This window comes from Sciurus vulgaris (assembly GCF_902686455.1).
Source record: "Sciurus vulgaris genome assembly, chromosome: 2".
Taxonomy (NCBI): Eukaryota; Metazoa; Chordata; class Mammalia; order Rodentia; family Sciuridae; genus Sciurus; species Sciurus vulgaris.
This window is the reverse complement of record NC_136462.1, coordinates 111,961,191-111,984,629: the sequence shown is the minus strand read 5'-3', so window position 1 is coordinate 111,984,629 and position 23,439 is coordinate 111,961,191. Positions and strand designations below refer to the sequence as shown.

General features: G+C 38.4%; 1 protein-coding gene across 11 annotated transcripts in view; it reads right to left on the bottom strand.

Annotated features, from left to right (window-relative positions):
• ZNF609 (zinc finger protein 609) overlaps nucleotides 1-23,439 on the bottom strand; it is a 225,949-nt gene that overhangs the window by 186,912 nt on the left and 15,598 nt on the right. For 5 of the 11 annotated variants that reach the window (XM_079125624.1, XM_079125632.1, XM_079125633.1 and 2 more), the window contains exon 2: nucleotides 11,894-12,767. In XM_079125624.1, the coding sequence (XP_078981750.1) occupies nucleotides 11,894-12,640 (747 nt within the window). In that variant the 5' untranslated portion in view covers nucleotides 12,641-12,767. Of the gene's footprint in view, nucleotides 1-11,893; nucleotides 12,768-14,154; nucleotides 14,298-21,275; nucleotides 22,997-23,439 lie in introns of those variants that run through there. The other 6 variants (XM_079125626.1, XM_079125625.1, XM_079125627.1 and 3 more) reach the window with 5 other exon arrangements.

Below are 23,439 nucleotides of genomic sequence, written 5' to 3'. Positions count from 1 at the left end.
AAGCTAGTTTCTATTTCCATGCACTTCTCATAGCATAAGCATTTCACTAAGCTTAGGATAAATTCTAATATTTAAAAATACATATTTTTCATTAATACATTTTTTAGATGGACACAATACTGCTAATTAATTAATTTATTTTTATGTGGTGCTGAGGCTTAAATGCAGTGCCTCACGTGAGCTAGTCAAGAACTCTACCACTGAGCTACAATCCTAGCCCTCAATACAGTTCTTAAACACAATCCAACTTTCTTTTTTAAATATCTATTTTTTCATTTTAGATGGACATGATATCTTTATTTTATTTATTTATCTTTATGTGGTGCTGAGGATCAGTACCCAGTGCCTCACACATGCTAAGAAAGTGCTCTACCACTAAGCTACAACTCTAGCCCACAATTCCAAAGTTTCTATGAAGTCTTCAACTTAAGAAACAATTTCAATGCCAGAGAAAAGAATCAGTTGTTTTGAATTTATAGCCAACATGGTGTCACCCTAAATAATTCTGAAGAGTAGTTTCTGGCTGAGAGCTTTACACTTTGGCTTTAAACTCTGGTCTCTGTAAAAGATGGGAAAGGAAAGGAGAGATAACAGTAACAAAAGAAAATTTCTCAGTCTCTTTCTGAAATTGAAATAAGCAGTCATCTTGTTTGATTTCAAATCCCTACACCCTAAATACAAGCACATATGTATAAGCAAAATGAAAAAATGCCTTATGGCATATTTTTTCTAAAATAGACACTCTACCAGATGTTTAGAAATCTGCATAGGGATTGAGTTAAGATGTAGTCTAATATGGTGTATATAAATGTGCAGTCACTTTGTATGATGACTTTTCCCCCCACATTTGCCAATTTTTCATCCTACTCAGTGGGATATACATTGGAAATACTCCAAAACCTAAAGAAGATCTCCAAGTGTAGATTAATATAAACTCTGAGAGTAAAGGTCATGTAGTAGTACTAAAAATCAAGTTTTAAATTTCATTACAAGAATAATAATTTTGGCCAAAATTGGTCATTCTACAATGTTGGTAAGAGAGTTCACAGTATATTCAAGTATGTGTTCATCTCTAATAACAATTAGCATTCTGAATACTTTTCCTTATGTATGAAACTTAAAATATCAGCATGTAATACTTTATACCCAAAAACATTTAATTCTCTTCTTGACTTCAAAGAAACTATGTTTCTTAAAAACAACAATAAAGAACTAAGAAACAGGGTTTTCTGCTATTTCTGTACAGTAATGTTTCTGTGAGGTGAAACAGCATGTTTCATTTAAATGTGTCTAGCAGCAGACTCAGGAATAAGGTCTTTTATGCATAGCAGCATTACTTTACTTTGGAATGTCATGAATTTTCAGAAAAGTAGGAATGCCTTTGTCAACATAAAAACAGAAATACATTCATAAACCAATCAGAAATAGGTGTGGTGGCACACAGTGTAATCCCAGCAACTAGGGAGGCCAAGGCAGGAGGATTCAAAGTTTGTGGCCAACTTGGGAAACTTGGTGAGACTTTGACTCAAAACAAAAAATAAAAGGGATGAAGATGTAGTTTAGTGGTAGAGCACTCTTGGGTCCAATCCCCAGTATACACAGCACAACATCATAACCACCACAACAACAAATAAAAAACATCAAGAAAAGAAACTGCTTTTGGATTAGCAAGAAATTTTGATTATCCAAATCTGTCTTCTGCTCTACTAAACTACATGAGGTGGGGGGGATGACAAAAAACAACCAAGTTACCTATATATGATAAATAGATCTTGTCATGAAAATTTTCCTAAAAAATTCTGGAACAATATTTTAAAACTAAATCATAAATGTTAATATAGATGCTATACCTTAAAGGCTTATAACTGTCCAAAATTCAATAATTAGTTCTCCTAATTAAGAGGAAATTGAGAAGTCAGGTTCATTATAGCTCTCTTCCTAAATGACTGACCCCAACAGAAGCTAGTTGAACAGCATAGTTTGAACAATGAAAAAAAGAGAGTTGGAGAACCTTGAGCACATGCCATAAAACCCTTAAGAATCACATGATGCCAGCTGTGGTGGTACTCCCTTGTAATCCCAACAATTTAGGAAGCTGAGGCAAGAGGATCATAAATTTGAGGCCAGTGTGGGCACCTTTAGAGAAACCTTGTCTCAAAAATAAAATGGATTGGGGATGTAGCTCGGTGGAAAAGTGCACCTGGGTTCAATCCCCAGTAACTAATACATACACTCCCTCCCCCAAAGAAGCATCTTAATCCTTATTCTTCTCCTGACTGCTCAGGCTACCTGTGCTAATAATCCCCTCAAAGGGCTCTTGCACTCTACAAGGATTAGCAGAGAAACAAAAAAACTTCCTAAACCAAAAGCAATCATATTATCTCCACTTCATATCTTAGGAAAATAATTCAGAAGGAACTGATTAAACACCAAAGGAACTGATTTTTGTGGAAAATGGTTTAGCAAGAGTAATGGTTCTTCAACCTGAGATCAGTCCCTCTACCTAAAGGAGTTCAACAAACACTAACCTATCAATTAAGTAATAAAAATCTCAAACCTCAATGGTTGTAAATGCTCTGAATCAATCTCTCCTTTAAGCCTTCCTGGAAATCAGAAGGAGTTGGAATATTATCATAAATTCATATTTGCCAAAGACTTCAAGGAGTAAAATGAAGAATTCTTCAAAATGAAGTCTCTTATTAAAGATATCTTTTTTCCTTAATTTCACTATGACTGTGCACCTCACTAGGTTCAAGGTATCCCATGCCTCAGCCTCTCAAGTAGCTGGGACTGTACTGTGCTGAAGTATCTAGGCACCATGCTGAGTGCTTAACGTTCTTAATCCTCACAATAACCATAAGAGGTCAGTGTTATTACTCCCACATTACAGATAAAATTGTGAAGCTTAGAAACGGTAAATAATTTAAATATCTCTTCTGCTTTCAAAGTCCCAAAACCTTAGATACTCCTTCCAATTTTAGGTTATCTGTCAGTTTGTCCCTAAGAGTAAAAATATATCTGGTCATCAAAGAAAAAAGAATCACACCTACTATCCACGGTTACTTTTCATTCCTTAAAATTTCTGATTAAATTTATTTTCAGTTTTAAGACAGAAAGGTGCTCTACAATACTGGATCTAAAACTTCAGTGTGTCACAAACAAAAGAGCAAATGTAAATTGCTGGGTCTCAAGTCTAAAATTTCTGTTTTGGGGACCTGGAATGAGTTCTTAGATTTGAATTTTTTTTTTTAAACGTACTATAGGGCTTATTTATATACTTTCATTTAGATTTGAATTTTAACAAATTCTCAGACATGTTGATATTACAGGGCATACTGCTGTATGAGATAGGAAAAGGAAGTAATTCCCTCTCACCTAAGCTACCAACTCATGTAAAAACACTTCTCTATAGTACTTTCAACAACAAACCCACTTAGGGCTTAAAAATACCTCCAGAACCTAAATGCTAAAAATTCTTTTTCTTTCTTTTTTTCCCTCCAACTTTTCAAAGGCTATAATGGCACTATTAACATTAAGGTGGTAGAAATTCAGGCAACGAAAAATTACAGACAGAATGTATGTAGAATCTGCCCAAGTCTTCTACCACTCCTGTTCTACTTCTGAGAAGTCTTCCCTTTGGTATTCTAGGGCAAGAGAAGCCAAAAGAAAAAGGAAGTAGATTGTAATACCAATTCCCCAAAAGACAGGCTCTTAAAAAAGAGAAAATCCCCCTTCTGTTTCTCTTTTGTTACATTGTCCTGCATCTCAAAAGAACTATTCCCGGGCTGGGGGGGTGGGGGGGAGGCAGTTGTGGCGGGGTGAGAAAATAAAAAAAAAGAACTAGAACTATTCTTCCTCAGAGTGAACAAAGTCTATACTTTTTTAGGTAGCTTAAGTATTGATTATGCGAATGTCATCTAGGATGAATGACTTCAGGGAAAAGAATGTTAAAGATGTCTCCTCAGTCAGCCAGGAAAGCTTCTCATATGGGTGCTCTCAACCATGACTAAACTGAACTGAGAGAAATATATTTTAAAATATTAATATGGTCTGGCACCTTCCTGATGCTAATGCTTCCAGGCCCATCCCGATGGCACAACTGGGAAATTTAACTGAAGAGAAAAGCAATCTTCCCCGCTCTCTACTTTCAGATGTCCCTCCTCCCTAGCTAGCTTTGCTATGCACAGACTCCTTCTATAGATACACAGAGATAAAACAGGCTCACACACACAAATAACTCTCTGCAGGAACTCAAAATCAAAGCCTAACCCCATGGTTTTTAAGTGAGCAAGTCCAATTTCCTTCTTTGTAGCTTTTGACACATGCTGGCTAGGAGCCGTCTGGAGTTTTTCTGCCTTGTTCCTGCACCAGAAGGCTCTGCACTGCAGGTCAGGGGATGATAAGGAAATGAACAGTGTAATTTCCAAGGCCTCTGAACACGGCCCTGTCAGCAGCTCTGGAGGCAGGTTACTCAAGCATAGCTTGAAGAGTGCAAACCACAGAGAGGAGGGCTCAGCCAGCCAGCAGTGGCAGGATCTCAGCTGTGTGTTACTGTCATCTCCAGCCTGAAAGCCCAAGTCCTGCTGCCTCTGGATAGCTCTGCTGGTGAAAGCTCTTATACCCAAATGGAAAATACACAAGTTCACACTGGGGGAGCAAAATTAAGAACTAGGGCTTAAGACTTTCCATGTAGTCTTGTGTAAAAACAAAAACATTTAGTGTTCTTTAAATGTCCGTAAGATTGCATATGCTGGCAAACCCACCGTAACAGCCATCCAACCTACTCCAGGGATGCAGCCAAAAAGTAAACTTAATTCATATGACATCTGAAATTCAACAAGACCACTTTAATATCCTCTAAAGCCTATTTTTGGTCTTTCCCCCTCTTCTAACTATAAATACCAGGGACTTTAGAACATCATCAATATGCAAATTTCCCAACCCAGTTTTGGAACTTGTAAGCACAGTACTGACAATCTTATCCAACATGTTTTTTATCTTTTTATACTGGGCTTCCTGTATAGTGGAATGTTGTTATATTTTAGTCCATTATTGCCTAAGACAGACAAAGACATTTTAATTCAAATTGTTTTTCTAATACTTATTGAGTGTTTCTTATTCTGAATTAATTTAATCTTGCAATAACTTTATGTGCACTTTTTTTTTTTTTTTTTTGGTGGTGGTGCTGGGGCTTGAACCCAGGGTTTTGTGCTTCATAGGCAAGCACTCTACCAACGGAGCTATATCCTCAGCCATGTACATACTATTATTTTCTTCATTTTGCAGATGAGAAGAGTGAGGCAGAGCAATTAAGTATCTTGGCCAAGATCACTCGGTAGTAAGTGACAGAGTTGGAATACAAACTCAGGTAGTCTGGCTGTGGAGTACACTGTTAAACACTAAGTCACATATGAGTTGATGTGAAATTTAAGAATGGTATTTAAAATTAGAGGTGGCTCCCAGAATCTGTCTTATAAGAAAATTTACAAAGGTGCTCACAAAGCAATTATTTGGGGCTGGGGATATAGCTCAGTAGTAAAGTACTTGCTTAGCATATGTGGGGCCCTCAATTCAATCCCTAGTACTGGGGCAAAAAAATTAGAAAGGCTTATGGAAGTGCAGACTTCTGAGTTCTTATCCCCAAAGTATAGCCAGCAGATCTGGAGTAGGGCCTAGGAATCTGCATTTTTTTGAATCAAGGGATGTGATTGATATACATGGTTTTAGGGAATACCCTTCCAGGTACTCTGCTGTAGTTGGTGAACTGTAAGCTTTCAAAAAAAAGAGGGACCATCTCTGCTTTATTCACAAGTGTGTAAAACCCATCACCCAGTACAATACCTAAAACCTAAAATGCTCTCACTTGCTGGGTGGCTGGCACATGCCTGTAATCCCAACTCCAGAGGCTAAGGCAGGAGGATCACAAGTTCAAAGCCAGCCTCAGCAACTTAGTGAGGCCTTAAGTAATTTAACAAGACCCTGTGTCAAAAAAAATAAGTAACAAGGGTTGGGGATGTGGCTCAGTAGTTAAGCACCCCTGGGTTCAATCCCCACTACCAATAAATGAAATAAAATAAAATAAAATAAAATGTGCTTGTTTAACGTACTGAAAGAAAGTGACAAGAGTATATCTGCAGTATATCTTCTCTTTATAAACACTTAAACAGGGCTGGGATGTAGCTCACTGGAACAGTTTGCTTCATGTGCAAAGCCCTAGGTTTGATCCCCAGTAATAAAAAAAGAAAAAAAAAAAAAAGACCCACTTAATAATGACAGTACATTTGAGAATCTGCCTATTACTGATGTGTTCAAGAAGCACTAGAACAGGATAATTTTTTCCTTACCTGCAATTGCCAAATAAAGAAAGAATTAGCATTACATAATTGGTATCAAAACAGTTATACAGGAGGAGTAAGTTCTACAGCACAGCAGGGTCCAAAACAGTTGAGTTCAAAGGTTTCCAATAAAAAGAAATGACACGTTTAAGGAGATAGAAATGTTAACTATTCTGATGTGATCATTACACATTTATATATGTATTCAATTATCATACCATATTCCATAAAGATGTATAATTATTTATGTGTGTGTAGTTTAGAACTAGCAATGCCTCAATTACAAAAATATTCTAGAACACACAAAACCCCGCCCTCCCCCATTAATGAGTTATGTTCAAAGAAAACTGCCCCCACTTTTTGTGTGTGGGGGGGTGCTAGAGACTGAACCCAGGGATGCTTATCCACTGAGTCACATCCCTAGCCCTTTTTATTTTTTATTTTGAGACAAAGTTGCTTAGGGCCTCCCTAAGTTGTTGAGGCTGGTTTTGAACTTGTGATCCTCCTATCTCAGCCACCCAACTGCTGGGATTACAGGTAGGTGCCACCAAGCCTGGCTTCAAAGGCACATTTTAAAAGTAATTTTCCCTCTTTATATACAACAGGGTATAGATTTTCCCCTAGCTTTAAATGATTATTCATTGCAAATCATCATCTCACCTAAGAACTTTCAACTCAAAAGATCCTTCATTTACTTGAGTGTCTACAATGTTAAAAGTTTCTATGAAAACAAAGTGAAAGAATCTTGGGGTACCTCGACAGTTACATTCAATGTTTCTAAGGTAGTCTTTAAAAACTGGAGACTCCATGACAGTTAAGGATTTGTTGAGAAATCCAGAATAGCAATATGCCATAAGAATTTGGTGTCCAAAAATCTGGCTCCCATGCTTGTTTTGCCACTGATTACCTATGAGATTCTGAACAATCAGATGGCCTCTCTGGTCTTAATTTACTCTTCTATAACATGAGGAAATTTAGGCAAGATAATCTTTATCGGGGCCTTTCTTGAATTACAATACCCAGAAGGAAAACAGAACTGCTGAATGAAAAGATAAATTAAACTTGTAGTTAGAGAATGCAACTATGTCCCATAAAAATAACAATTTCTTTATTTTTTTCCATGAAGGTAAAAGCTTGAGGGCACTAGGCTTCAGGAAGCAAGGCTGTCTGCTATGCTCACAACAGTTGTAGAAAGTGGAGAAAGTTGAGAAAGCCTTGGATCAGAAGGAATAAGAGACCTGACCTTGACTGGGCAATGAGGGATTGTGACAAGAGAGAAGAGTTGGAAGGCATAAATTAGGGCAGGAATACAAAACCAAGGGCAAAGGAAGATGCTCTCAGAACATGGATATGATAGCATGCATGATCAGAAGGCAAAAGAGAAAAGAACATGCTATGCCATTTTCTTTACATCCTAAATGAATGGGGAAAGTGACAAATTTATATGCATTATTCTGAAAGGAGAATAAATGTAGGGAAAGCAGAGTGAAGTGCTCCTACCTTGTAAGATAAAAAGCAGCTGTTAAGGAGAGGTAGGGAGCAAAATTTTAGACCCTTCAGCCACTAGAGCCCACGGATACCTCATATGATTTGGAGGGAGAAAAAAAAGAAAAAGATTAAAAAAAGAGGTCTCACCTTAAACTCTTAGACATAAACCCTGACAGCACAGACAGATCACTGCTGTCTGTGGTTTGTAAATTCCTTTTTCCTTGCTTGTCGGACTGGCGACAGGGGCACTAAGCTTAGGACACTCAGACAGACACCCTCCTCCCTACTTCTTTTCCATCCCTAAACTTGTAACAACCTATCAGTCAAACCAAACACAAGGAAGCAGGCAGGAGCCAGAAAACTCTATCTTGTTTATACCTCAACATTCCCTTCCCAGCCTCTTCAGTTGACCAGAAATATGAAACAGGAGTGTTCACCAATAATTTACGGCAGCAGCAGTTGCTGAGCCATCTCTGGTATCTCATAGAACCCTGGAAAACAACATAATGTGCCCCCTGACAGAAAGGTATGGTGGAGGAAAAGTGGATGCCATTAATGGAAATCCACATCCCAGACTCAGAAAATTTCCTTGGCCACAGCCTGAGATACCTACTCCGAGAGAGAAATCCCTAAGGTAGTAACTTGAATATTCAAATCTGCCTCATTAGAGAATAGTCAATGTATGGCAATTCTACCCTGCTCCACAGACTCTACTGTTTTCTCTCCTATTTTCGAAGAGGGTAAAGGGAACTCTCTCTAATTAACACACTCCAAATTTTATGAGTTTCTCCTTTTCATGACAGTTCCCAGTTTGAGGGTATGCAGTTTTAGATTACATCAAAACATCTGTTTTGCTGTCTGATTTTGTTGGTTGTTCGTACAAAGAAAGAACATTCCAAACCAGTTAGGCCATAGACAAGCCTGCCTTTCTTTTTCTTTTTTTTTTTTTTGGTACTAGAAATTGAACCCAGGGGTGCTCTACCACTGAGTTACATCCCCAGTCTTTTTATTTTTTGAGACAGGGTCTTTCTAAATTGTGCAAGCTGGCCTTGGGTTTGTGATCCCTTTGTAGATAGGATTATAGATGTGCACCATGCTAATTGGCAACAACCCTAACTTCCCCCTCCACCCTGCCTCTTCTTTTAGGGGTACTGAGGACTGAACCCAGGGATGTTTTAACCCCACTGAGCAATACCCCAAGACTTTTTTTTTTTTTTTTTTTTTTTTAGTTGTCAATGGACCTTTATTTTATATGTGGTGCTGAGGATTGAACCCAATGCCTCACACATGCTAGGCAAGTACTCTATCTACCACTAAGCCACAACCCCAGCTCCCCGAAACCATTTTTATTTTGAGACAGGGTCTCTAAATTGCTGAGGCTGGCCTTGAATTCGTGATCCTCTTGCCACAGCCTCCTGAGTAGCTGGGGTTCAGGAGTGCATTGCTATGTCTAGCTAGACCCTCATTTCAGAGAAAAATTCTTAAAAAGAGGTTTTCACAGACTTTGCTTAAAAACGATAATACTAATCATCAAACGATGGTTGAGTACCTAGTATGACCAAAAGCCTGGGATTTTGTTTCTGAAAAACTGCTCCACTGCAGGGTTCTTATACCTTTCTTTCCTTTTTTTTTTTTTTTTTTTTTGGTGTGGTGCTGGGGATTGAACCCTGGGACTTCTGCTTGCTAGGTAAGCATTCTACCACTGAGAGCCATACTCCCAACCCTTCTTTCCCTCCTCTGGTCCCAGAAATGCTCTCTCTCTCTGAATCATGTGTTTCTATCTCTTAGCAACTTCCAAACAATTATTTAAATAATTATTTTGTTGGACAAAGGCAATATGGCAAAGCACCCTCAGAACCAGTGTGTCCAAAAGGATTGAGGAAAAAGGAAGGAATTGTGAAAAAAGCTCTTGCTTATGGTAACATAAAACTGCACAGCAAATTTTCTCCTTCTAAAAGTACTTCCCAGCAATTCTATATTTATTCCAAAAACTGAAAGCTGTCTGTCTCCCTACTGCCTCTTATTTCACTGCCCCATTCTTACAGTCTGAGAGGCAAAACATAATAGCAAAGCTATATTACTAAAGGGCAAAACTTCCTGGGACCAAGGTACATTCATTTTATATATTTTTAAGAGTGGATTTTTTCCCTCAATTTTTTTCTTGGTACATTATAGTTGTACATAATGGTAGGATTGGTTGTTACATAATCGTAAATGCACACACCAAGGTATATTCTTAGCTGAATGTACTGCATCTTTAAGCAATTATAATCTGAAGGGCCATCATCAACCAGTCCCTACACCAGTGAAAGAAAATGGGTTCCATTTGCTTTTCTGTTGGAGATAACCATGGACATTTGGACTTATATCCAATATAAAGCTAAACAATAAGCAATATTCATCCTTTCACCCAAGATTACAACTGGGCTTAGAATATTGCAACGTAAGTACACTAAACAGGAAAGAAAATCAAAGCCACCCTCAGAAGTGCTTCTGGGTACAGGAAGAACAAAGATTATGAATATAGATATAGGAATATAGAGTTTCCTGAAGTCAGCTGTAGGGAACAGTCTAATGGGCCTGGAACAGAAGCAAGAACTCCTGGTACTCCTAGGCCTCTTTAAAACAGTATTATCCATCTGTACCTCTGAGAAAATGGCAAATCACAGCCAACACAAGATGAGCAATGCCTATAACCAGCTGGAACTTAACCCTACTAAGGTGGACTATGGCATCTGCCACCTAAACACAGGCAGCCTCTCTAGCAGCTGTCACTTGTAAAAGGGAATGAACCATTGTGGTATATTAGTGGAAGAAATTCACAGCTCTCTTACCAGAAAAACCCAGATGTTGCTAAAAGCTACAGATGTGCCAGAGGCAAAGACTAAAATACCTAGAGCAAAGAAAACACAAGCTACCACTAAATCCAGGCACTAAGAGGGCACCACCACCCAAACATGCACATCCAGCCTTTATTTATTAACACTTACATATGGAAATAGTATTCCCTGCTGTAGTTGATGTAATTACACAGAAATCAATTTATACTGCATCTGCTGGGATCAGCTGAAAGCACAGGGTGCGCAAAGCACAGAGCAGAAAATCAAGAGCCGATGAACATTTCCTTCATCACTGGTTCAGCTGCTTTGTAGGAAATTGTAAGTTGCTCAAGTTTAAGGCAGCCTGAATTGACCCCAGATACACACCTATTCTTCTCCAGCCCTGAGAGACATTCACTCAGACATTTATTAAGATCAACTAAGATCATTATTCTTAGAGGAGGGGCTCAGTCCTGATGCATCGTAGGGCTGCAGGCACATAACCTTTTCAGTCAAGCAAAAGACAAGGTATCATTATACTATTTGGCAGCTACAAAACCACCAGGATACTGATTCCCAATAGTTGCAGGAGGTACCTGGCAAAGAGATACCCTTTCAGAGGCCAAAAATTCTTTCTAGGCCAAATTCATAGCCACAATAGTAACTCATAAGGCCTGATTAAGTATTTTGTGGGATAGTCAGGACCTCTTGTCCCTTGTTTACCAGTCCAGAAACTGTGTCCTTGTACTCTTGGGTAGCCACCAATAGAACACTTGGAAGATATGCCATGAAGCTTAATCAATCTTTTGGTTCTTCCAGAAACCCAATACCACTGTTTATTCCATTAAGAATAGCCCTATATATGTAACCAAAAGTCAATTAAGTTTGTCAACTATTATGACTCTAATAATGAAATGTCATTCAAGCTGGAAACCACATAAAGGTTTGGTGCCAGCCTCAAGCAACAAGTGTCTCAGATGGGACAATAACAAGATGGGAGAAAATTCATTCTACCAAGTAGAATTCTAAGAACAGATGCATTACTCCAAAATGTCCAAGCTTGCTGTAAATGAGTCTGTAGGGAATCCTCTAATTGGAACAAAACCACATTATCCTTACCAGCTGCTCTGACCTTGTAATTGGTCATTACCCACAAACTAATGAGCCTCCAGCACAGTGCACACAGCATTTGGCGGTTAGTCCAGGGCAGTTTTGACTGGAAGTGGGCAGCCAGATCTGGCCACCTCTTACCTTTTCAGACTTGACTTTCTTTAGCGGGCGACACTCATTCTCCCCTTCCTCTGGCTCCGGTTTAGCTCCCAAAGGATTGAGCGCAGCCCCAGGCTCAATAGCTATACTCCCAAGTGGCTCCACAGCTCCTGTATCCACCCCTGTACTTCCATCATACTGACCACCCCGTCCTCCCAAGGGAACAGGCTGGAGGACCCCAGGATCCTTTTCTGAGCAAGTCCCCACTCCTTCGCTTCTCTCCTTCTTGCTCTTAGATGAGCTGTTCTCCTTCTCCTTTTTGGAGCCGGCTACACTGCGGGATGCCTTAGCTGCCTTCTCTGAGCCCTTGGGAGCGATAGCAGTAACCAGGCCTCCTGCATTGGCACCATCTCCTGAGCGCCCCTGCACCTCTTTCTTGCTAGCTGCCCCCTCACTTGGAGTGAACAAGGAAGTCCCTGGAGTGGGTTTGCTAGTGTCTTTTCCACTCTTATTCCTTTTGGATTTTGATTTGCCTTCCTTCCCTTGAGGACCTGGCACTGGGGTCACAAACTTGATGTTGTCTGGTAGTGTGGCCACAGCATTGGGAGCTGGTATCCCCACCTCCTTTGAGCCTGACATTTCCAGTTTCTGCTGGTCCTTTTCCAGATCGGCGTCCAGGTCAATGATGAGATTCCCTACTCCAATGTCCCATTCATCCCCACTGTCGTATGTCTCAACCGGGTTTGCATCCACTCCTTTCCCTCCGGAGGCTCCACTGCTCAAGGACATCTTAGAGTCAACGTCCCACCTCAAGATTCAAGGCTCTTCCTTGCCCCCAGCTTTCCTATTTTCAGCTTCAGCTATGTTCTCAGACCTGCCACATTGGTCAGTACATGCCCAGTGGACAACATCATTGCTGGAAAAAGAAAATTTAAAAAGCTGTTAAAAGAAACAATACAGGCAAGGAAACAGCCTGAAACAAACTCCCACATAAAACAGACCCTTCCTGTGTGGCTATCATATCACAATGGACCAAACAAACAGGTTCAACTGTATTTCTAACCAAATCACACTGAACCTAGAGAAAAGTTAATTCCCATTCCATCTCCCCAGGGGAGAATAAAATATTTCCAATTACCCAGAAATTCTGTAGTAAGTCTTAACTAGGAGTTAGTTTCCCCTTCCTGAGACTTATTTCTACAACCACAACTAGCTGGCAATTCTTCAATTAGTACAGGCCTTGTCATATCACAGATTCAGGCTCCAGCACAACTTTACTCAAACCCCTTTTCTCCTGGCTTTTTGATTTATCACAGCCTCAGAACATGAGCTAACTGAAGCTTCAACATTCTACTTGTGAGGTCAGTACTCACTAAAAACCATACCACCATTGGGAAAAAAGGCCTTATTATGGTTAAGTAAAAGAAAAGTAAGCAGAGCAAAGGAAAATGCAATTTCAGGACAGGGGGCAAAGACTGCAACTAGAGGAAACAATTCTGAGAAGATTCAACCAATCACTTAAATCCAGAGAAAATACATCAGCATTATCAAACTCCAGACTTAAAATCATGTCTAAAAAGCCAAGTTCGATGTGGCCTTTCCCCACAAAATACTTAATGGAGATACAAAAAAAAAAAAAAAAAAAAAAAAAAAAAAAAAAAGAAAAGAAAAGAAAAATGTTTTTACCCTGTCAAAATTGGCCACTCTAAGATCCAAACACCAATAATGTAGAATAACTTTCACTTTCTTAAATAAGATTGATAGCACTGTATTGATAAACAGAAGGGCTTTAAAAAAGAGATTGGCTTAAAATGTGGGTGTGGGATTATTAAAAGGATAATTTATCTGTATTGTCTCCTGACTCATGAGACTTGAGGAGTAAATCATTTATAAAACCCAGCAGTAACAGATACCATTCAAGTATTACTTGAAGATAAAGTCAAGGAGTTCTGTTCTTGCTTACTCCTTTGTGCATTATCTTTCCATATCCATTTAGAAAATAACTTTTCTAAGATAACTGAATAGAAACAGCAAACCAGTACTGTTCACAATGTATCCTACAAAATGGCTATCTAACAGGCAAATGCTATAGATAGAATAAAGAAAAGACAAATTGTGCCTTTTCACCTACTTCCTCAAGAGTGTCAAAGAATCAGAGTGCAGGAGCAAAAAAAGATGTACCCTAGGAAAGCAAAGTTGTACCAGGTGAATGCTTGCTAACTGGGATTTGACAGAGAGCAAGCAAGCAGGGTGCACATTAATCTGTCATTTAGTTATAGATCTGAAATAAAATAATCCACTACCCAAGTAGAAAACGTATATCAACAGCAACCAATAACTGTTTATTAGCCAGTCAAGACTACCTTGATCTTCCTTCAAAAAGGATGAGCAAAAAATGGTGGTGGTGGCGGGGTGGTGAGGACAGGCACTGGATAAGATGTAGGAACTATTAAAAAAAAAAGTCATGCATAAGGTAAAGAAAACATGATCCCTAATGAGTCAGAGATGATATTTTTGAAAATGATCAAGAATTCTTAAGAATTTTTTAGTAAACAGTTTAGTCTTGAATTCTCAAGGCTACGCAAGAATTGGTCTCTGTGGAAGAACAACGTAGTATATATTTGTTCATTCATTTGAAGTTTTTTTTTTTTAAATTTATTGCCTATGAAGTGCTAGGCATTAAACTAGGTGCTGGGAAAACAGCACTGAATAAAATAGGGAAGAAGAGAATGGAATGTGGTATTGAAATAATTCTAACATTACGGGTTGTGGGCATTTCTAGAAAAGGAAATGCTAAACTGAATCTTCACTAAAGAGGATTATCAGTGCAAACTTCTTTCCAAAATCATAATTTATCACCTCTGCAATCTTTCCAACTGTGGCTGGGTTTAGCACATAATCCACAGTAATCTAAGATCTACCCACTGTCCTCCAGAACTGCACTACCATCAGTGTATAATTTAACCACTAAAGTGAGTCCAAGTTGTTTTATCCCTGGAAAAAGTTAAATGTGCCATAGATTCAAGACTTTAGGAAACAGAATGGCAGAGAGACCCTGCAGTAGTATATAAGAGAAAGTCTAAACATACAAAAATGTTAGTGTTCACTGAAAATTTTTTTTTTTTAATTTAAAAACTTTTTTTGTGGTGCTGGGGATTGAACCCAGGGCCTTGTGCATGTAAGGCAAGTACTTTACCAAATGAGCTATCCCCCGCCCTGTCACTGAATTTTTGACAGTTCTCATACTACTATACTGGTTAACCTGATTGTATGAGACAGGACAAATTATGCCAATAAGGGAGAGAAAACAAGAAGGCAAGAAGTTAGCTGGGCAAGATGGTGCACTTGTGTAATCCCAGCAATTTGGGAGACTGATGCAGGAGGATCTCAAGTTTGAGGCTAGCTTCTACAACTTAGTGAGATCCTATCTCAGAATAAAAATAAAAAGACTGGGGATGTAGCTCAGTGGTAAAGCACGCCTGGGTTAAATCCCCAGTACCAAAAACAAAACAAAACAAAGTATAACAAAAACAAAAACAAAACAAAACAAACAAACAAAAAAAAACTGGCTGAAAAGACATAATTTAATTGAAAGGACAAAAAGATATGAGACTTAAAAAAGGTGAGTTAGAGGTATAGTTCAGTGATAGTACATGTCCTTCAGCTCCAGGTTCACTCCCCAGCACCACAAAAAAGATGTAAGTAAATAAAAATGCAGTACCAATTAAAAGTCATACAAAAAAAATCAGAAAGCATAGAGTGGATCAGTTGAAATATAAGAAAACAAAGATATTTTTCCAGAATGGAAGTGAAAAAAAAAAAAAAAAAAAAGAAGGAAAGAGAGAGAGAACATTTCTTACCATTGAAGGAAAATAAGAGATTAGAACAAATGGAAAAAAGCAACCTATCAAATACATAATACATGAATAACACCTTGAGCAGAACAAATCTCACAGACTGGAAAAATTCACTGTATTTTTGGCAAAAATCAATTAAAAAGCCAAATGTGCACACATTCTGGAAAAATTTTAAATTACAAACAACAAAAACTGGATTGCTCTCAGAATACTCAACAATATTAAATGATAAAAGACAATGAAGGGCTGGGTTGTGGCTCAGTGTTAATATGCTCCCCTCGCACGTGTGAAGCACTGAGCACTGGGTTGGATACTCCGTACCACATAAAAGTAAATAAATAAAATCAAGGCATTGTGTCCCTCTACAACTAAAAAATATTTTTTTTAAAAGAGAAGACAATGAAAAGCTACAGAATTTTGAAAAGACTAAGAATCTTACAATAAGCCAAGTTGTTTATCTTGTGTAAAAACAACATATTTTCAGTTATGTAAGAACAAATATAGGGGGCTCATCCCAGTGCCTGGAAGGCTGAGGCAGGAGGATCAGAAGTTCAAAGCCAGCCTAAGCAAAACACACACACATATACATATACATGACTATATATAGGGATAAAAATGAGCTAGAACACTAAAATCAGTTCAATATAGCATAAATTAAATAACTTTTGTAAATACAAATACCAACTAAATTTTATAATTTGAAAACAATGCACATATTAGAAATGATCACTGAGCCAGGCATGGTGACACATGCCTATAAGCCCAGTGACTCTGGAGACTGAGGCAGGAAGATTACAAATTCAAGGTCAGCCTCAGCAACTTAGTGAGACTCTATTTCAAAATAAAAAACAAAACAAGCTGGGGATGTGGCTCAGTGGTAAAGTACCCCCAGGGTCAATCCCCAGTATCAAAAAACAAAAAAAACCCACAAACAAAAATCCTGAAACTGGGATTCTTCAGTTTGGAAAGAACACAGAAGGGAGAAGGGCTGGTTGTTTCAAATATATGATGGTTAGAATGTGGGAGAAAGTTATTCTGTGATGCTGAGGCTAAAGAAAAATGTGTGTAAGCAGTTATAGAAAGACAAGTTTCAGAAAAAAAATTCCATAGCCTGAGATTTCCAACAATGACCCACAATATGTAACAAAGCCATGTCTATCACTGAAACTAAGCAGAAAAAGCAAAGTCACTTATCAAATAAATATACAGAAGACCCCCTCTATGTGTGGTAGGATTAATTTGGACATACCTAGGGCTTTATTCAAATATACAATTCTATTGATGTATCTTATCAAAAAGTTTTTCCCTACTAGAGAGACTACTTAGAATTCCTGAATGATCACAATGTAAACCAAGAAACATATTCTAAGAACTGATCTTTTTTCTTTATTTTTATTTTTTGGTATTGGGGACTGAAGCAAGGGGATTTATCACTGAGCTCTTCTTATTTTTTAAGACAGGGTCTCACTAAGTTGCTGAGGCTGGCTTTGAACTTGAAATCCTCTTTCCTCAGTCTCCTGAGTAACTGGGATTACAGGCATGCACCAACGTGCCTAGCCTGTAAACTGATCTTTAGTGATTTTTTTTTTTTTTTTTTTTTTTGCGGTACTGAGGATCGAACTCAGGGCCTTGTATTTGTGAGGCAAGCACTCTACCAGCTGAGCTATCTCCCCAGCCCCATCTTTAGTGACCTTGATGATTTTTTTGTTTGTATATGGTATGGGGAATTGAACCCAGGAATGCTCCACTGATAACAGATACATTGCCAGTCCTTTAATTTAAAGAAATTTTAATTCCAAGACAGAGTCTTGCTAAACTGCTGAGGCTAGACTCAAACCTTTAATCCTCCTGCCTCAGTCTTCCAAGTTTCTGGGTGCCATAGCACCCAACCCTGATATAGACTATGGCACTCAGCCCTAATATTCTTCTGGAGAGTTCTGTCCTCTATTTTTGAGAATGAAATTTTTTCATAAGTATTACTTTTTAACCAGGTGACTTTTCAGAAACCCAGATCTTCAAACTCTGCAGGCTTCATAGTGACTTTGGTGGTATGTTTTAAAAGATGTTATAAAATTGCCAAGGATATCTTTTCCATCTGCATGCTACAGCATCCACGATTTTATACAATAATCGACTCTCTGACAGGTCACTGAAGTGATGTTTAACACTAAAAGGTAGGATAATATGCTAGTTGGAAATGAAGAGCAGTGACCTCTTGCTTTCATGAAAAGGTGCAAAATCAGAATAACCAATACCTTCTAGAGAACACAAGGCAACTACAATTTGCAAGAGCGTCTGTGAATATTTTCCTTTCTCTCCTTCTGCCTCATGGTACTCTATTTCCCTATTAAGGACCACTAATCACCAGACACTGGTATCATTTGTCCACCATTGCTTGTCAATACTATTTGTGCTTTGTTCCTATAGTTGACCACCAAAAACTTCCTCTCTGCATGGATAGAGCTAAAGGACCAAGATAAGTCACGAAAATCACTCTTCATGTACCCAACCCAACCAAAGCATTTGTGGTCAAAAGCAGCGTACCACAACCACTGACAAAGTGTTAAGTCCTAGTTTCCTATTTAAAACTCAAATCCAGCTCTTAGACTCCAGCTCACAGAGTGGCACATTTGTAAATTATACATTAAATTCATTAATTGCCTTAATAAAAGTGTTTTATAGTACTGGGGATTGAAGTCAGGGCCTTGAACATGACTAGGTGAATTGCAACCCTAGTCCATTAATTGCTTTTTTGAGGGCATTTGTCAGACCAGACTATCCTCTACCTCATTCAGGAATGAATGAGGCCTCTCTTCAAGAGGGCTAAGAATGAAAAAAGGGAGTTTTCAAGTGAGGTCTCTGCCCCTGCCCAGAAGGTACAAACAGCAACTGGGGCCTGTTTATTTCCAAATGTAACAAGAAAACTGCTTCTCTTTCCACTCAGAAAGAGCTCTGCATTCACTGTAGAGTACTTCAAAGATGATTCCTAATTTGTAATTACCTATAGACAATTACATTTAAAGCAGCAAATACACTATGTATATATACGTGTATCTATAAATTATATGTCCTCTTATAGGTTTTAGAATCTTAATAGACTTTGGCATGATCAACAGTTTTGTGTGTATATAATCTGCCTGGGAAAACTCAGGTCTCACACATGAAATATGGATGTCAGGATTGTCTGGCTAGGTATTTTTCTCTAAAAGCTTAATGCCAGAGGGGGAAAAAAATGCTATACTCAATTCTAGGAAGGTAAATATGGTATTGTAAAAAGAACACTGAATTTTGAATTAGGAGATGTGGTTTCTGAACTCAAATTTCCACTGACACTGGCCAAGTTGCTTCATTAAATATTAATTTTCTTGTTATAAAATGAAGGGAGAGCTGCGCATGGTGGTACATGCCTACAATCCCAGAAGCTTGGGAGGTTGAGGCAGGAGGATCATGAGTTCAAAGCCAGCCTCAGTAACTTAGTGAGGTCCTAAGCAACTGAGTGAGACACTGTCTCTAGAAAAAATATTTTCAAAAAAGGGCTGGGGGGCATTGGCACTGGGGTTGTGGCTCAGTGGTAGAGCGCTTGCCTGAAACTTGTAAGGCACTAGGCTCAATCCTCAGCACCACATAAAAATACATAAATATAAATAAAATTTTAAAAAATAGGGCTTGGGATGTGATTCATGGTTAAGTGCCCTTAGGTTCAATTCCCAGTACCAACAAAACAAAATATGAAAGGAGGATCCATCATTTCCAAAGCACATTATAAGGACACAAAACTGAAAAATGTAAGACAGTTCAAAAATATATAAAATATAAAAATTTTATATAAAAATGTATAAAAATATATAACTCAAATATTCTTACAAAGTTCTCATGTCTGAACTTAAAAACCACAGAGTTATTTACCTTTAACAGGTATCAACAGTATTAAAAAATTCAAAGAAAAAGTATTTAAAATATTTTTACAAATTATATTACAGGTTGTACTGAGACTTTTTTGAGTTCTATAAAAGGAAGTAACAATTATTTCTTTTTCCATGAACTCAGTGATACGGGTTTTTCTTTTAGACTATTCCTCCCTCAGATATGTTTCATAACACTTAACACTGTAGCACCTGACAGAAAGACTCCATTTTGCTTCAAAAATCTCTCAGGATCAGGCTGTGGGGAGCAGATAAAAGTCAGTAGTAGAGCTCTTGCCAACCATGCCTGAGGCTCTGGGTTTGATCACCAGAACAGGGAAAAAACAAAATAAAACAAAACTTGTCTCAGGGCCAAGGTACCAATCTCATGGCTTCCATTTTAACACCTGGAATATCCTTCCTACCAACCTACTAGGTCACTGACCCCACCTACAGGCTACGCCTTTCAAATTTCAATTATGTGAAGTTTGAAAGGGGTTGCTCCCCTAGGGAACTGTCAATAAACCAATGGGATACAACGAAGTTGCTGAGAAGAGAACCTTATATCATCTTCCCTGAATTCCAGATGCTGCCCTGATATCACTTCATTTTTAGCTCGCCTCAGGTGGAAGTAGTACAAGATGTAAACCATCCTCAGTGACTCTGAGCTTACCCAGCTGGAAGAACACACACCTCCCTCTCCACCTGCCACACTTCATGGGAGCTCACTAATCAACTGAATTTCCACCTAGGGCTCTAACGAGAAACAATCAACTTCCCTTTGGGCCTCCCCTTAATTTATTACATTAATTACTGTAACAAAGGAACTGTGTCATCTCAAGTACCATAGCTCTCAGCCTATATCTCCAATGGAGATTAGATAAAGAACAAACTAACAGTGCCAATTTGAGAAGACATCCAATTCAACAGAACTCATCTGACCACGATTCAAATAAGGACAGAAGAATAAAAGTGTAGCATATCTGGCTCCAAGTCTTTATATGCTACAGGTCATGAACAGTTTTATGGTCCTCACAGGTTGCTAGCCTCAGACAAAGATTATGAAGCTTGACCTGTTTCATTTCACAGAAACAACTGACACTTTCCTCAGAACAAAGCTACTCAACAGGGTTCAGGTTTAGATCCTTGGTGTTTGTCAATACTGTTCTGTGTCAGCATATAAAACCCACAATAGGCTAAATAGCAAACTGAATCTGTAAATAATCCAGCCCCAACTCCAGAGGGATTTACTTAGTGAAACTGATCCACCCAAGAAACTTTTTCCAAGACCTGTGTGTAAGTAGGTGAAGAAGCAGAAGGCAAAGATTATCTAAAGTAAAAATTCTTAAAAAGCTCAGCCATCTCCCCCCCACCTTTTTTTTAGTTATCTAAATATGTATTTTCAGATGTTGATGCACCTTTATTTTATTCATTTATTTCTATGTGGTGCTAAGAATCAAACCCAGTGCCTCACACATGCCAGGCAAGCGCTCTACCACTGAGCCCCAGCCCCAGCCCCTCTCCTCCCCTTTTAATCAGAGGGCACATAGGCCTTTATAATTTAGTTCTTATCCCTAAAGATAAAAATTTTCTGTACTAAAGAGAAGGAAATGCAAAATTTTCAAGAAAACAGTAAACAGTGGAGCAACCTGTGGTAGTACACACCTCCTAATTCCAGCTACTTGAGGCTGAGGCAGGAGATTCCAAGTTTGAGGCCAGCCTGCGAAACTTGGTGAAACCCTGTCTCAAAATTTTAAAAAGGCTGAGAGGGCTGGGATGTCGTTCTATTGGTAGAGCTTGCCAAATACACATAAAGTCAGGGATTCAATCCTTGGTACTGCCTCTTCTCCATCCCCCTAAAAAAGGTTTAGGAAGGTTAGAAAACGAAGTAGTTCTCACAATTCTTAAAATGTCATCAGCTCCAGAGTATTGTTTTAGCCTTCATTCTCACTGCAGTTGATTTCAAAATACGGCTAGTCCACAAGTCAGGTATTCTAAACCAATTCCTGGAAGCCTCCAAGTACAGATGCTCCTTGACTTATAATGGGCTTATGTGCCAATAAATCCACAAATTGAAAATATCCTAAGTTCAATACACATTTGTTTGATCTTTGTGTGTGTGTGAATGCACAATTGCATTGCTGGGGATTGAATCCAGGGACACTCTAGCATTGAGCTACAACCCCAGCCCTTTTTATTTTTTATAGACAGTCTTCCTAAATTGTCCAGATTGGCTCAAATCTGCAATCTTCCTGCATCAGCCTCCCAAGAAGTTGTGATTACTGTCATGTGCTACCACACCAGCTCCAAAATGCATTTGATATGCCTAATTACCAACTGAACTTTCAAAATTAAAAATCATTTTGAAAATCACTACGCTGAAGAGCATTAGTTGTTTGTCCGTGTGACTGCATGGCTGACTGGGAGCTGCAGTGGTCCGGCACCATACCATATATCCTACTAAGAATACTGCACTACATATTGCTAACCTGGACAAACATCAAAATTCAAAACTTTAAGTATGATTTCTGCTGAATGCATATCACCTTTTAATGATCACAGTTGAAAAATTATAAGTTGAATCATCAGAAATCAGGGATCACCTGTATATACTTAAATGTATAATAAATGAAATAGTTGCTATCAGAATTAAACCATTTACCCATCACATTAAATACCTATAAATCAAAGGTGACAGGCATGGTGGAGCCTGTAATTCAAGTTACTAGTGAGACTGAAGCAGAAGGATCACACGTTTGAGGCCAGCTGTGGCAATCAAGAGAGAACCTATCTCAAGACGAAAAGGGTTGGGATGCAGTTCAGTGAGAACATTCCTGAGTTCAATACCCCGTACCACAAAACGAAGGAAGGAGGGAGGGGAGGAAAGAAAGAGAGAAAGAAAGAGAAAGACAAAAGGTAATGCCTGAAATGGGACTGAGAAGAAATGAGGGAGCCTTGGAGAGTGTTAGAAATGTTCTTGTATTTGGAACTGGATAGTGTATATGGCTGTATACATATACAACACTGAAGTTGTAAATGCACTTACTATACTTTAATATATGCATAGTATACAATTTTTTTAAAAAGTAAAGGAGTAAATACCTACAAACATCTGCTAAACTAGATCAGTCCTGGTCCTAAAGTAGCATTTTATTTATTTGCAGTGCTGGAGACTGATCCCAGGGTCTAGTATGTTACATATGTTATGCAAGAACTGTACCACTGAGCTACATTATCCTTAAAGTAGCATTTTATAAAAAGGGAATCATGGCATCATTCTCCACAGATTAGGATATTAGGACGATGACAGGAAGGGAGAAAGAGAAAGGGAGAAAGAAACTAACCAACAATGGATTATTCATATTTGAGTACAATGTGAGAATTATGGATCTGTTGCAGAGTCTGGAAAATTAAAGTGATAGGGATGTAACAGACCAAAAAAAAAAAAAGAGGTAAATAATATTAAGTCCTGCAGGAAGTGGTGCATGCTTGTAAACTCAGCTACTTGGGAGGATGAGGCAGTAAGATAGCAACTTTGAGACCAGCCTAGCCAACTCTGAGGACCTTGCCTCAAAGTTAAAAATAAAATGGGCTGGGGGTGTAATTCAGGAGTAGAGTGTCTCTGGATTAAATCCCCAGTAACACAGAAAAGAAAATAAATTGCATAAAATCATGTATGCGCACACATAAGCACATGTAAATGAATCTAAGTAAAATGGGATTCTAAAGACAATAAGTGAATTTCAATCAATGTCGGCATTATGATATTGGAGGAAATTAGATAAAGGATACAAGGGATTCCTCTGCACTATTTTCACAATTGCATGAA